Source organism: Anser brachyrhynchus (genome assembly GCF_964034855.1).
Source record: "Anser brachyrhynchus genome assembly, chromosome: 11".
NCBI classification, from domain to species: domain Eukaryota; kingdom Metazoa; phylum Chordata; class Aves; order Anseriformes; family Anatidae; genus Anser; species Anser brachyrhynchus.
In genome coordinates, this window is record NC_137706.1 from 5,101,743 (window position 1) to 5,115,467 (window position 13,725).

The 13,725-nt window shown below is 39.0% G+C and overlaps 1 protein-coding gene across 9 annotated transcripts in view; it reads right to left on the reverse strand.

Moving 5' to 3' along the window:
• Nucleotides 1–13,725, reverse strand: part of THSD4 (thrombospondin type 1 domain containing 4) — a 301,256-nt gene that overhangs the window by 65,133 nt on the left and 222,398 nt on the right. For all 9 annotated transcript variants that reach the window (XM_080608031.1, XM_080608030.1, XM_080608032.1 and 6 more), the window contains one exon: nt 362–566. In XM_080608031.1, the coding sequence (XP_080464157.1) occupies nt 362–566 (205 nt within the window). The remainder of the gene's footprint in view (nt 1–361; nt 567–13,725) is intronic.

Consider the following 13,725-nt stretch of genomic DNA (forward strand, 5'->3'; position numbering starts at 1 on the left):
AGCTGCCTGTAGAACTCCTCATCCTGGTTCGGCGGTCTATAACAGACCCCCACCAGGATGCTTACCTTGTTGGCCTTCCTGCTGACTAGGTTTACAATGTGAGGAGCATAATCACAACAGCAAGTCAACTAATAGGAAATGCCAAAACCAGTTCACATGGACAGGGAATGATGGTAACAGATCTATAGCGTCTGACATGCAAGTTCAAGACAGAATTATAAACTGTGAGTTAGTTCTGATCAAAACGCCCATTTAATAAGCTTCCTTTTCATTTTCTGACATCTGTTTCACACTGCTTAGAGCCCTCCACCCAGTTGCACTAGCTCACAAAGAATGTTTTGTTCACTGAGATACAACTTACCCAAATAGTTGTTGCTCTTTGACATCTCAGTAATGTTGATTTTAGTAGCTCCTTCAGGAATTTCCACTATCTTGTGATAGCCAAGATTTGTTAGCGTGTGTTTGAAAACTCCAGACACAACCTTGCAAGCGGTGTTGTCCCCTCCACATATTCCACACTTGTCAATCACCTTGTCTGAACCCAGATAGTCATCACAGCCAATGCTCTGCAAAATAAAATAAGATTTATTTTTCCAAGATCTTACAACCGCAGACTTCAGACATAACAACTGAGGACAGTATGACTTTTATAGAAGATTAAATCCTGAAGATTTTCTGAATTACTACTTCAGCAATTTCTTCCCTTGTTCTTCTGCGTGAAGAAAAGCAATAAAAAATAGAGGTTTCACAGACTCAGGGATTTCAAGTTAGCCTACTGTTTTTTACAATTTGTTACCAAAAATGCAAGAACACACTAAATATCACTAATGCATTTAACTTTCCTGATCACAACTGTCATACCAATAATCTCTTAACAATGCAGCTTCTGTAGCTACTAGTCAGGAAATAGATCAAGTAGAGCTGTAATTCCGTTATGACTCCAAATGTGCTTTTTTACACAAGTAGACCTACTTTATATACAGCGTCATCTTAATTTCCTCCAAAAATGAGTACTGAGACTATTCTCAACAGAAAAGATTTCTAGAAGTCGTTATACCGTGTCCAGACAGCGCAGAAGCTATTGTCCCATGCACTGAGAAGAGTGGCACAATCCAATCTTCAGCCAACTCAGTAACACCCAGTTGCACACATGCACAAGAACTTCTCATTTCCATTCAGATAAGAAAGAAATATCATATGAGCCAGAACAGAAGAACAGAAGCCTATCACATACTTCATGAAATGTAGTAACTTGATGGAAAATGTTCAATAACTGACAGTGTTGCTCTATTATTACAAATTCTCAACAATACTTGCAAATATTTGATGAAATAAAAAGGTTCGTTATTGTTTTATGGTCTTTCCTGTAAGCAAATAGCCAAGTAAGAAGGGGAAGAAAGAAAGTTTTTTGATACCACCAAGTTGTAATACAGGGAGTTTCTTGTGCCTTGACATCACTGTATTTCTTTCCATTCCCAATACTAACACTTGGCCCTTGCTGCAAAAAATGTTCTAAACTGAAAGCCAGAGTCTGTTTAGTTCCAACATAAATATTTAACACCCAAAAAGTTTTTTATGAGTATCCAAGAATCACAGATAAAACCATCTAACTCATCACTGCCAGGATCATACAGGGCTTGACAATGATGCTTGTCATAAAGCAAGAGTAAGAAGACAATTCCCAAGCACTGCATTTCATGGTGGGATAACCTGATAACTCAGTACCTGGTGTATCCTATCAAATCTGCTGTGAGCAGATTGTTCCATGATTTCAAAGAGATTTTCGATTTAAAGAGAAACATTTGGTTTAACATGTTGTACTTGCCTTGCATGGCAGAAATCTTAGCATCATGAATGTCATTTTTGTGTTTTGCCTTAAAATGCATTTCCCCTACTAACAAAGTAACGTTTACTTAAACACAGGAATTACCACTGTCACTATACCAAATCATACAATATAATTTCAGACTTTCTAAAATAATCCAAAAAATGTGAGTGATATACATTAAAGACTGCTGCGCTTAATGACAGGTTAATTTCTATACTTGTTCTCCTGCAAAGGTATTTTGTTGAGAATACGTACAATTTCTCCACTACACATTTTTTGGATGGAAATGTACTGGTACTTACCATCAACCTATGTTACATAGTGGCTTTCAGGAAATTTCCACTGCCAGCAAGTTGTTTTATGGAGGAAATCCCTTCAAATATGAAGTGCTATTCAGCATGAATTGCTAGCATAAATGTTTAATGGTATTCTGCATCACTACTGAGTCCCATAAAGGTTAATATAATTTTCTTCCTTTTAGCAAATAAAAGAGAATAGAGAAAAATGTGTTTTATTCATTGAGAACATAATTCAGAACTACCATGGGGCACTGTGAACAGAACTACTTTTGACAGAAGGAATGCAACCAATCAGTACAAATGTGATTCCTTTGTAGGGAACAAATATCAAACCTGTTTCAAACTACATCGTTCTTAGTTAAGTATTAGCTGACGTACAAAACAGCTGTCATTCTTCAGCTGTACTACCTGGAATTCTTGCCATAGGGCACAATAAGGGCCTGCATCGCAAAAAGTGTCTGTGCTTTTTAAACACTCTTTCACAGAATATGACTAAGAAAGATACAAAGAATGAATTACTGGAAACAAGAACCTAATAATTTGAAACCAGTAACTGGCAATGAGGAAACAGCCACAGAATCACAAGAAGGATATAAATAAACCATACACATTACACAGTGTGCACTCAGACATTTTATCTACCAACAGAGCAGGTATTTAGAAATAAATCATAGCTTTACAAAGAAAAGCTAAAAATCTTTACTGGGGTGCCTACCGAGACTTCTGTGGAAATGATGTGCTTTAAAGATGAGTATTGCAAAGATACCAGAAGGAAGATAGCTAAAATTAATACATTCTGGAAAACCTTGAGATTTGCTCAATACAGCTTAGGCAGGCATATAAAAATGACTGTGCACCTCTTTAATATTTCCAGATCTGGCAAGGGTATCCTATATCAAGTATCTGTCCCACATGCTCTATGGCAATCTCCCATTCTCCTAACTGTAAAAAGCATAGATTTCTAGCACCGACAGGTCAAAAGGTACTGGATGAGACACCTGTCACTGGTCCAGGACTCAATATTTAATTGGTCTTGGGCCTTGGTCAAGAGTTAATTTTGGAAAGATGAAAGAAACACTTTTCTGACAAGCTGATTCTGTTTTCTTTCTGCTTTAAAAAAGCTGCTGGAAGCTGTTCAGAGATTTGGAATGGTAGTAGTCATCCTGGCGAAACAAGGCTGGTAAACAGAATGCAACCAAATCAACCAAAAATGTAGAATTCATGCAAAAGAAATGAAATTAACTATGGCCTCTCTGGGAACGATGAAATAGAAGAATAATTGTAAAATGAGGGGAAAAGCATTACGAATGCCTTCAAAATCAGTTTCATTTGGCTTTTCCCTAAACTCTAAAAAATTTCCCAAATATGTTTATTCAGCTCTATCCAAAAATGCTTGTTCAAACACAAAGAAATGATTCCCAAAATATGCAATTAAGCTAAGCTAAAAGTCAGAAAAGATGTCATAATAAACTAAAAATATAGCAACAATTGAAGAGAAAAAGGCAGAAACTAAGACTCTTAACATATATATATATGTATTAAAGGGAATATTAGAGCCATTTAGGATAAAGTTGAAAGGTGATAAAAGCATGTAAACAAGATTATTCTTCCATCATTTTTGGTCTTTTCTACCAAATGCTGGAGACTTAACTTTTTAACTAACCCCTGCTCTACACTGTTCATGGCTCTGCTGTTAAGAGTATCATTTGACCGTCCTTCATCCCCACTTAGACAAGCAGCTTCGTATATTCTAGCCAAATTTCTAAGGCAGCCTGAGCTTTTCTCACCATGCTATTTATCTTCTCAATATACAGTACACTGTTTTCGCTTCCCAAGCCTTTCAAACAGAAATGGAGAGACGTTATCTCAGTAATTCAATCAGTAATGAAACAGAAAGTTGAATTTGCACCACAGAGATTCATTGTGGTGCCCAGAACACTTGGGTGAGGTATCCATTTGTAAAATACACAAAATAGCTTCCCAATACCTGAGATGCTAATTTGCAGACTTCCTCACTGATCAGGAATATAACTGTATTTTTACAAAAATAAAGCTGCTGTGTATTTTTGTAATAGTTTCATTTAAAAAACAACTTATCTAAAAGACAAATCAGCTTCTGTTTTGTGACAGAAAGCACTTCATCAGCAAGCCAAGGAAGAGATTTGATGTCCTGGAATTTTTGTACTGGTTATGGCCTGCATATAGCCTGGAGATAGTAGGAATTAGCGATTGCATGTGCACAAGCAGTTGGAATGGTTGGCAGCTAAACAGCATACAAACAAACTGCATGGTATTTGTTTCTAGAGTACAGGCTTGAATCTGAGTTGATAAGAGGGGAAGCTCCAGATGCTCTAGAGAAAAAATAAAGATAACCAGCAGATACTTAAAATACCTTGAATCCAATTATCTTTAAGTTTATAAAAAGCAGAAAAGAAGCTACATATAATTATAACCTCTTTATTCCTCAGAATAAAATCTGGTTTTGTGCAGAAAGCAGAGAAATGCATGAGTCGGTAGGGGGCTCGTTCTGCCTAGGCACTGGAGACCAGCTGCTCCACAAGGTCATGTAGACACATGGCATGGCTGGACCCACCCAGAGCCAAGAGATGTCACAACATCATCTCCCACAGCAGAATACAGCTGCCACAACCACAGGAAGCCTGAGGATGTCAGAGACAGAAAAGCCTACCACACATATATAGTCTTGCAGACAATGAAGCCACTGCCCAAAATACCACACTCCATTGTCACTTGCAACAATGTCCCAACCAACTTATGGAATGTGACTGAGCAATTTATGAGCTACAAATTCGTCACCCAGGGGTGAGGTCAGGAGAAAAGGTGTAGAAGCAGCTTTTTAGATCTGAAAGGGTAAGATTGTTAGAACGACCTGCAGTCACACAGGAGGTCTGCGGCAGAGCCCCAGACTCCTTCCAGATACAAGTCCCAGTCCATGCCTTCATTCTACCACCATTTTTACCTGATTTCCTGCATCCACACTTAAGCTGCTACTGATGCCTCACTTCTCAAGATAATTGTTTTACAAGTGGAACCGAGCTAAAAACTGTTGCTGTCTCATTTTCCCTAGCACTGTAGAGCCAACACAGCCGTAGGGACGTGAGACTAATTCCTTTCTGGTTTGTGCATCAGCTGAATTATTAATTAGACTTCCACTGTAGAACAATTACCTGTAGGAATGACACTTCAATAGCAGCCTAACTACATTTTTAAGGCTCTTCTAATAGCTAGTATTGCCTGCTTCTATGAACATGTGAGGATCAATATAAAACCCTCTGCTACAACTTGAACAAAAAACTTCTACAAATACTTTCTGAAAAGCATTCCTTCCAGTATTTAAAGTTAGGAATACGCAATAGAGATTTTAACTAAAGTTCACTGAAATCCATATGAATCTTTGCAGGTGAAAGAGGCCTTAGGCAGAGCAGCCACCTAATTCTATAAGCTTCTCTTCTCAGTGCTCACTTCTGGTATTACTCATTTTGCCACTTTTTACACTAAAAGCATGATCTTGTTTCTAACCACATCCCAGCAGGGAAAAATACCAATTCAATCCTAGTCATTCTCTTCTCCTACCATTATCAGCCCTCTCCTTGCTGTTTCTGCTCATCGATGTATTATTTACATTCTTAAGAAAACTGATGATTCAACAGCTTTTTTTCATTTTCTTCTCCTTCTTCTTTGGGCTAACATATGCTTCATTTTAAATGGATACAGAATAGAGGACTGATAAAGTTACCACAGTTTGGTAATGTTTTTGCACATGTTCGTGGTCATTTGTGATTACAGAAAATACTCAGATTCCACCATTCAAACTGGCTGCAAATGGTCAGAGAGATGGTTGGGGAAACATGGAGGAAGACAAAGAAAAAAAAACATAGAAGAGAGCCCAGACATAGGCTAATGGAACTGCAGTTTCTTCTTTGCAAAAGTAATTCTCCTAATATTTGTTCAAGTCTAGGTGAAGCAGACAACATGATTTTATTCTGAGTTCCATTGGTGCAACTGAAGTAGTACTTTTAAAACTAGCAACTTTCCGCTCCCTTCCACTGTTTTTTTTTTAAATTCACAACCATAAATGTTTCAGCAGATTATTGCAACTTAGCATAAATCAGTTTACTTTTCCTATACATACCATGCTTTTTGTACAGTTCATTCAAGACAGACAAGGCTTTCATTGTCTTGTTAAATCTTCACTTTAATTCCTAGTTAACATAATTTTGGTATTACTTAGAGGTGCTGTAATTTTTTTAGGAGGCATTATTTGGAAAGCCCACAATAGAGGAAACTAAAATGACTGGATTCAGCAACTCTACTTTTCAATGACCTCTCTTCCATGATTCTAGGACCATATACCGGTAAGCTTTTATTGCATTGCCATGATTGAATTTTATTTATTAGCTTTTGGACATACCAATGCTTCTGTTCTCTTGTACATATAAGCAAATGCTGAGAACCAAGGTTAGTTTGTTTAAACAGAGAGCTCTGCTTCACATATAAGCTCAACACTGAAACGTTATGTGCATGCCGTGTCTGATTCTGAAATCCCACCTCTGTGACCTAATCGACACAAGACAGCCCTATGCATTTTCTGAGGCACTAATTTGTGGGTAGTGAGACCCACAAATTTCAGAATTTAAAAGCCTCTGGACAGGAGCACAATAGAAGTAAGAGTTGTTAAAAGGAAGAAAAAAAAAACCATTTATATGTAACATAGCACAAACTGTTGATAATTAAAAATTACAAGTATTACTCCATGATACTGCCTAAATGACTGCCATCAAGCCACTTTCACACTGGGACACTTGGGGTTGCAATGTAAAGAGCCTGTCAAATTATCAGACATCTGAGATCTGACTCCTATGGCATTCCATGGATGTCTTACTCGGGAGAAGATGCCAGAAAACACAGCAGTCTCCCAGTTACAGATTTAGAAAGTACTCTGTCCTGCCCCTTTACAGAAATTCCTTGCTTTTACTCTTCAGTCCTTAAATAAACCCCTCTCTCACCTTCCTATCCAAAAACCATGCAGGAATTAAGTCAGCCACAGAATAAAGTTGCTCAGCTCCAAGCTTTGGTATTCCATTTTCTTACCAGCAGTCAGTTACAGTCATTTAAAAGATGATGTATTGCTTTCATATAAAATGTCTCACTTAGTGACCACGGTCTAGACACACGCAGCTGAGTGAATGTAGTGAGTTGTTGAGCCACTATATAGGCAGGGAACTTTGAAAGGTTTAATAAAAATGTTCTCCTCTGAACCTCTTCCAGCCCGCTCTACTCCCCATTTTTTTAAAGCACAGAATATTTGCACCAGCAGTCCAGTCCTGATTTTGGTCACATATTGCAAAGCTTGTCCAACAGTATCCACTTTGTGCAAAAATGCGTTTGTATTACATCAGTTGCTCTTGACCAAAATCCCACTGAAATCAGTGGAAAGGCTCCCTCTGAAATCAGTAGAGCTGGGCCTAGGAATATGTGTGAAAATGGGCATCTACTCTTGTCTCCAGCAAAGTGCCCTCTACAAAAGATACCAGTAAGTATAATTTACTGTTCCCGATTCACCAAGAATAGCTTGCTGAAATCTCAGTTTACCTCATGGTCCTTGCTAAGCGCAGAGAATTTTCACCTTCAAGTTGTGAGATTCATTGCAGCACAAACGTGCCGTGATTAACGGCCTGTCGGGGCCCTTGCACTTCAGACAGTAACTCAGGAGGTCCCCATGGGGATTACTCACTGCCAGTATCTCATCTTACAAAGGTCCTAAACTCTGAAGGATCGTAACATTGTTCATTTTCTCAGTTGGTTTATGATTCTATTCCTTGGTCTTCAAATTTCATCTTATATTAAGCAAGCGTCAGTCCACCAGGAGTACTACAAAAGGCTAGGCCACACAAAGAAACGAAGAAACGCTACCATTGCTGGCCTTTTTCACTCGGTGGTGCTTCATGAATACTCTTTTACACTTTTGCCGCTGGAGCTGATCACTGCCTTTATAGCCAGAAACAGCAGCGTTATCAATCCCAATTTACCTAGCAGGTGTACCCTTTGGTATGCCTCTCTCCTCTCCACGCAGGGAGGACCCTAGCTTTTCTGTTTTTTCCCGCAAGTGTAAGCATGGCTGCCTAAAGATGGTTTAGGTGACCTTCTCCTCCTTAATATGTGAAGCTGAGGATAACAATCCAATTTTTCTTTGGCCACTGTTAAAACCTTTGACCTTCATACACGAACTTACTGACTGAAGCCCTATGGTTAGATAAATATTATTTCTTTTATTGCTATTTGTGACAGGTATTAGATGTTACAGGTTGTGACAGGTAATTAGATGTTAGTGAAGATGTTATGACTACTAGAGAGTAATAGCTAGTACATGTCAGTACATCCCACTCCTGGTGGGACTCCTGCTAAGTGTACAGCTCATTCACCTGAGCTGTTTGTAAATCAGAAGAATGATACAGATTTCCAGGAACTACTTTCCATTTTGCTGACCCCTGAGGGAGCCAAAGTGTATGTTCCTAACACTGTACAGCAAGCAAATTACACTGCACAGCCAGCTTTTTAGGGATTTTACTGCACGAGGTTCAGCAGTGCATACCCTTCAATGGAAACAAACAAGGTGTTCCAACACCAAGGAACCATGCCTTTAATTGTAAAGTGAGAGATGCCTCCCGAAAACTCCACAGGTAGAACACAACAAAGAGTACAACATGCTTATTTTACAGTCTCACATCTCTTCAAAGTTACTGCCTAACCTTCACTTGCTTTACAAATAAAAGGAGCAATGTTGAGAATTTACATTCAACCACAGCACAACAAACAATGTTCTAATGGCTCTCACTTGATTTGTGGTTAGCTATTACCATTATTTTTACCCAAACATTTGATCCTACTTTGGCTTTCAAATATTTCCTGCTGTCTACAGACCTAATACTCACAAATCTTTGATGCTATTTACAGCCCTCTACAAATAGATTGTGGTCACATCCACATGCCACTCACTGAATTAATCACAGATTTTCTACCTGCACGATAAATTTTTTCATTACCTATCCATGCTTTATGTTGGGCTTTGTTTTGTCAGATAATTTTCAGACAGCAAGAAGAAATGAACTATTCATTTTTGACAATCTTAAGAATCCAAATGACATTTATAGCATCTAGATATGCAGCAGTTTAATGAAAAAAGCTACTTACATAAAGACATATAAAGACCCTTTCACTACGACATTCAATGGTTTCTTGCTGGCTAGAGAATTACTAGAGAGAAGAAAGGTTTTATTCTTGTTACAGTGGAAAAAAGTAAAGCAATCCAGGAAAAGTAATCATGTGAAAAGATGTTCTTAAAGATAACACCTAATAACAGCTAATAAAAAATGATTTAAAAATATAAAGCATGCATCTCACACTGATACCTCTGACAGTTAGCAAAACACATTTCTCTCACATTGCTTTTGTTCTAAGAAAAGATAGCATAAATGGGACTTGTAGCTCCCCCATACACAGAAACATCTTATGGTGTTTGAAGCCAAGCTAATTGCAAGCAGTACTGCAGCAACAAAAGAACTGCAACTGAAGTAGATGCTTGCTGGCTAGAACTTCACCAAAGTAAAGATAGCTATTCAACTTTGTGACCTCTACTCTAGAAGTAGTTTATTGACGATGTTTGTTACTCAACTGTTTTTAAGCGACTATGTGTGTAGCATTTAAGAGAGAAGGAGATTAAGATGCCTAATCATCATATATACATTTCACTGGAAACAGGAAAATATATACTGAAGGTGAGGCCTTTTTCTTCATTTGATAGTATGCAATTCAGTCAGAATCAATTGTTTCTGGCTGAGTTAGAAGAAATCTGTCTTAACCATTCAGCAGACTCCAGGCACTGAAGGCAAGCACAAGCACACGACTAACACAGGGAGAGTACAGTTTCACCATGCCTGGACCCTAGGGTCAGCCTGTTCACATACAGCTCTGTTGTTGGAGCACTCAGAAGTACTCCTAGGCCACTGGGGCTTCAGTTTTGTGTCTTCACACCTGTGAAAGGATCATATGGCTCATATTTGTTAAGTACAGGAATACTGACACTGAAAAAAAAAAACAAAACACAAAAACTATCTGAAAGTTTGGATTTTTTTTTTTCATCTGAACAAAATGTCTGCACTTCTTGGTTCCAGCTGTAGACAGAAAACATCTCAAGAACAATTGCTTTTGCAGTATTATTTCCAACCCTTGTAGGATGGAAGTGTTCTGGGTATCAGCAGATTTACAACAGTGTTGTGGTTTAACCCGGCTGGCAGCTAAACACCACACAGCCGTTCGCTCACCCTCCCCCCTCCCTCTCTGGGATGGGGGGAGAGAAACGGGAAAGTGAAGCCTGTGAGTTGAGATAAAGACAGTTTATTAAGACAGGAAAATAATAATAACAATAATAATAATAATAGTGATAATGGTAATAGTATTAACAATAATAATGTGTAAGAAAAACAAGTGATGCACAATGCAATTGCTCACCACCCGCTGACCGATGCCCAGCCTATTCCCGAGCAGCCGGCCCCCCCACCCCGGCCAGCCACCCCTATATATTGTTTAGCATGACGTCAGATGGTATGGAATACCCCTTTGGCCAGTTTGGGTCAGCTGTCCTGGGTCTGTCCCCTCCCAGCTCCTGCTGCACCCCCAGCCTGCTCGCTGGCAGGACAGAGCGAGAAGCCGAAAAGTCCTTGGCCTGGTGTAAACACTGCTCTGCAACAATTAAAACATCAGCATGTTATCAGCGCTCTTCTCATCCTAATCCAAAACATAGCACCCTACCAGCTACTATGAGGGAACATTAACTCTGTCCTAACTGGAACCAGGACAAACAGCATCTTGGAAACATTTGAGGACTGATGTAAGACCAATGGTGGGATGTTTTTTCCACTGTACTTAGATGGATCACAGCCAGAACTCAGATGAGTACCTAATATTGGAGGTGTATTCAGAAGAAAAAACACAAACAAACCACACTCTAAACTGAGACCTGCTCATAATTATTACAAACTGCAAAACAAACATGAAGATGGTGAATGCAATCAAGTGGAGCAATGTACAAGCCTCAGTCTTTGAATATATTAGGGATTTTCTCAAATCAAATGTTCCAAGGAATGCTGAAAATATCTTTAACTCAGCCTGAGTTATTTCTGCATGTCTAATCTTCGCATCAAAAACTATATTCATATAAAATCTGTGTGCATCCCTATTTTGGAGTCTTTAGATCATGTTTATATTAATGACTTGGTTCACAGCAGTAGTGCAGTCTAAGTGACACTCAGTGTCTGCATTTAACATGCACTGGTTTAGCACAGAGAATAAACAAATTAGAAGCTCCATATCCAAAAGAAGCTCTATTGCTCATCAGGTAAAATAGGTTGCAAACAGTATACATCACCTCTAGAATGCACTAAATGCATTAGTACATTTAGTTCAAATGTAAAACCACAAGGATAGCAAAGTTGCTACATCCATGAGACCAGACAAAATCTAATCTGAAATAAATATGCAAATCACATATAATGAAGCACTTGTGTCTGCCTGAATATACTGATCTGCTGCAAATATACCAAATTACTTCTTACCACAGCAGAAATAAGCCAACTTTATGCTTCTATTCACACAACTCAGCTGGAAAAGTGGAAAACTATTTCAATATCTAAGGTCAGATACAAACCTCCACAGTTCACAGTTCTTAAAGACGGCCATCTTGTTTCCCAAAATCTCTACACAAAGATGAAATGTAGGTTTACGATGTGGATCATATGGCTTCAAAAATGCACAACATGGCTTAAATGTACAAACATGAATTCAGTGACAGTGCAGCCTAAAAACTCATGAAGCAGTTCTTAAAATCTCGCCTCATTTGCCCTTGTTGGAAATGTCAAGAAATGGCTAAGTAATATGATTCAGTTGATGTCATTGTTGTTAACTCTCTGCCTTTTCATAACACTTCTTATTTAAGTGGCTCAAGCAAATACTTAAATTAGTACTGCCCTCACCACATCTCAGTATTATCAGAGGGCTGGAGCCCCTCTCCTACGACGAAAGACTGAGAGAGCTGGGGATGTTCACCCTGAAGAAGGCTCCAGGGAGACCACATTGCAGCCTTTCAGTACTTAAAAGGAGCTTATAAAAAAGATGAAGAGTGACTTTTTACATGGGCCGGTAGTGATAGGACAAGGAGGAATGGTTTAAAACTAAAAGAGGGAAGATTTAGATTAGAAATTAGGAGAAAAGTCTTCACTCAGAGGGCGGTGAGGCACTGGAAATGTTGCCCAGAGACGCTGCGGATGCCCCATCCGTGGCAGTGCTCAAGGCCAGGCTGAATGGGGCTTTGGGCAGCCTGGGCTGGTGGGAGGTGTCCCTGCCCATGGCAGGGGGTTGGAACTAGGTGGTGTTTAAGGTCCCTTCCAAACCAAGCCATTATATGATTCTATGATTACTGTTGGCAATGAACACTATGCCCATTCCAGAATTAAATGAAAGGTCTCTGCAATTCTCTTCAAAAGCTTGATACTTCAGAAAACAAGTCTAAAACACTACATAATATATTTAAAAGCATGGCTATTTCCCCAGTATAACATATCCACTCTTTAAAATCCAATCTTCTAGAGCCCATAGAGTTTTCTCCTGAACTTTTACAATACCTACCGTTCTTGCATCCTGGTTTGTGAACATCATAAAGAACACAAACAACAATATTGATGACAACATCAGGAAGAGAGCTGTAGAACACAAGTAGTCTCACTTCAGATTTAGGTTTAGGTTAGTCTCCTGAGCATTTACAGGCAAACATTCACATCTGTCCACATGGAATGAAAATCCTGCTTGCCACAGCAAGTATGTAATTATGTGAAAGAAGGTTCTACATCATAATGCCCTTTTTATCGTGCTGTGTAGGAAAAGCAGGTAGAAAAAGGGACTGGTGGATTTTCCAGTTTGAATGATTGAGGAATACAGCCCTGTTCCTTCTGGAAAAATCAGCAGGGCAGCTGCTCCACAATACAGCAGACATCTCCAATGTCACAGCCAGGAGTGGAATCCTCCATTCAATACAGTTCTCTTTCCTCCATCCTTGGTGCTGAATAGCTATATAATATCATCCCAATTAATATGACTTTAAACACCAGAGAGAATACGTGGTTTTGCTAACAGAAACTGCATACTACAAAGAGCTGAGATACTTGAAAAGACATCTTTCAACCTTACAGATTCAAAATTTTTCCACTTAAAAAAAAAAAAAAGATTTTATCCTTGCAAAGCTCTGTTTGAACTTGTAGTCCTGAAGTACTGCATTCTGCCTGTCCTACAGAAAAGTGCAGTCCTTCAAGTTTGAAGTGGGGGTGGGGGCTACGGCAAACCCCCTGCAAGTCAATTGGAATCTAAACACTCTGGAGCTTTACATACTGCTGTTGACTCAAAGCTAGGAGAGGAAGCAGTGGACCATAGGTCTGTCACACAAGCAGAAAGCCCATTTAATTTTCAGCCATCTGTTATTTTGGCTGTACATCAGTGCTGAAGGGAAAAAAGATGTGTGAATCCAAAAGG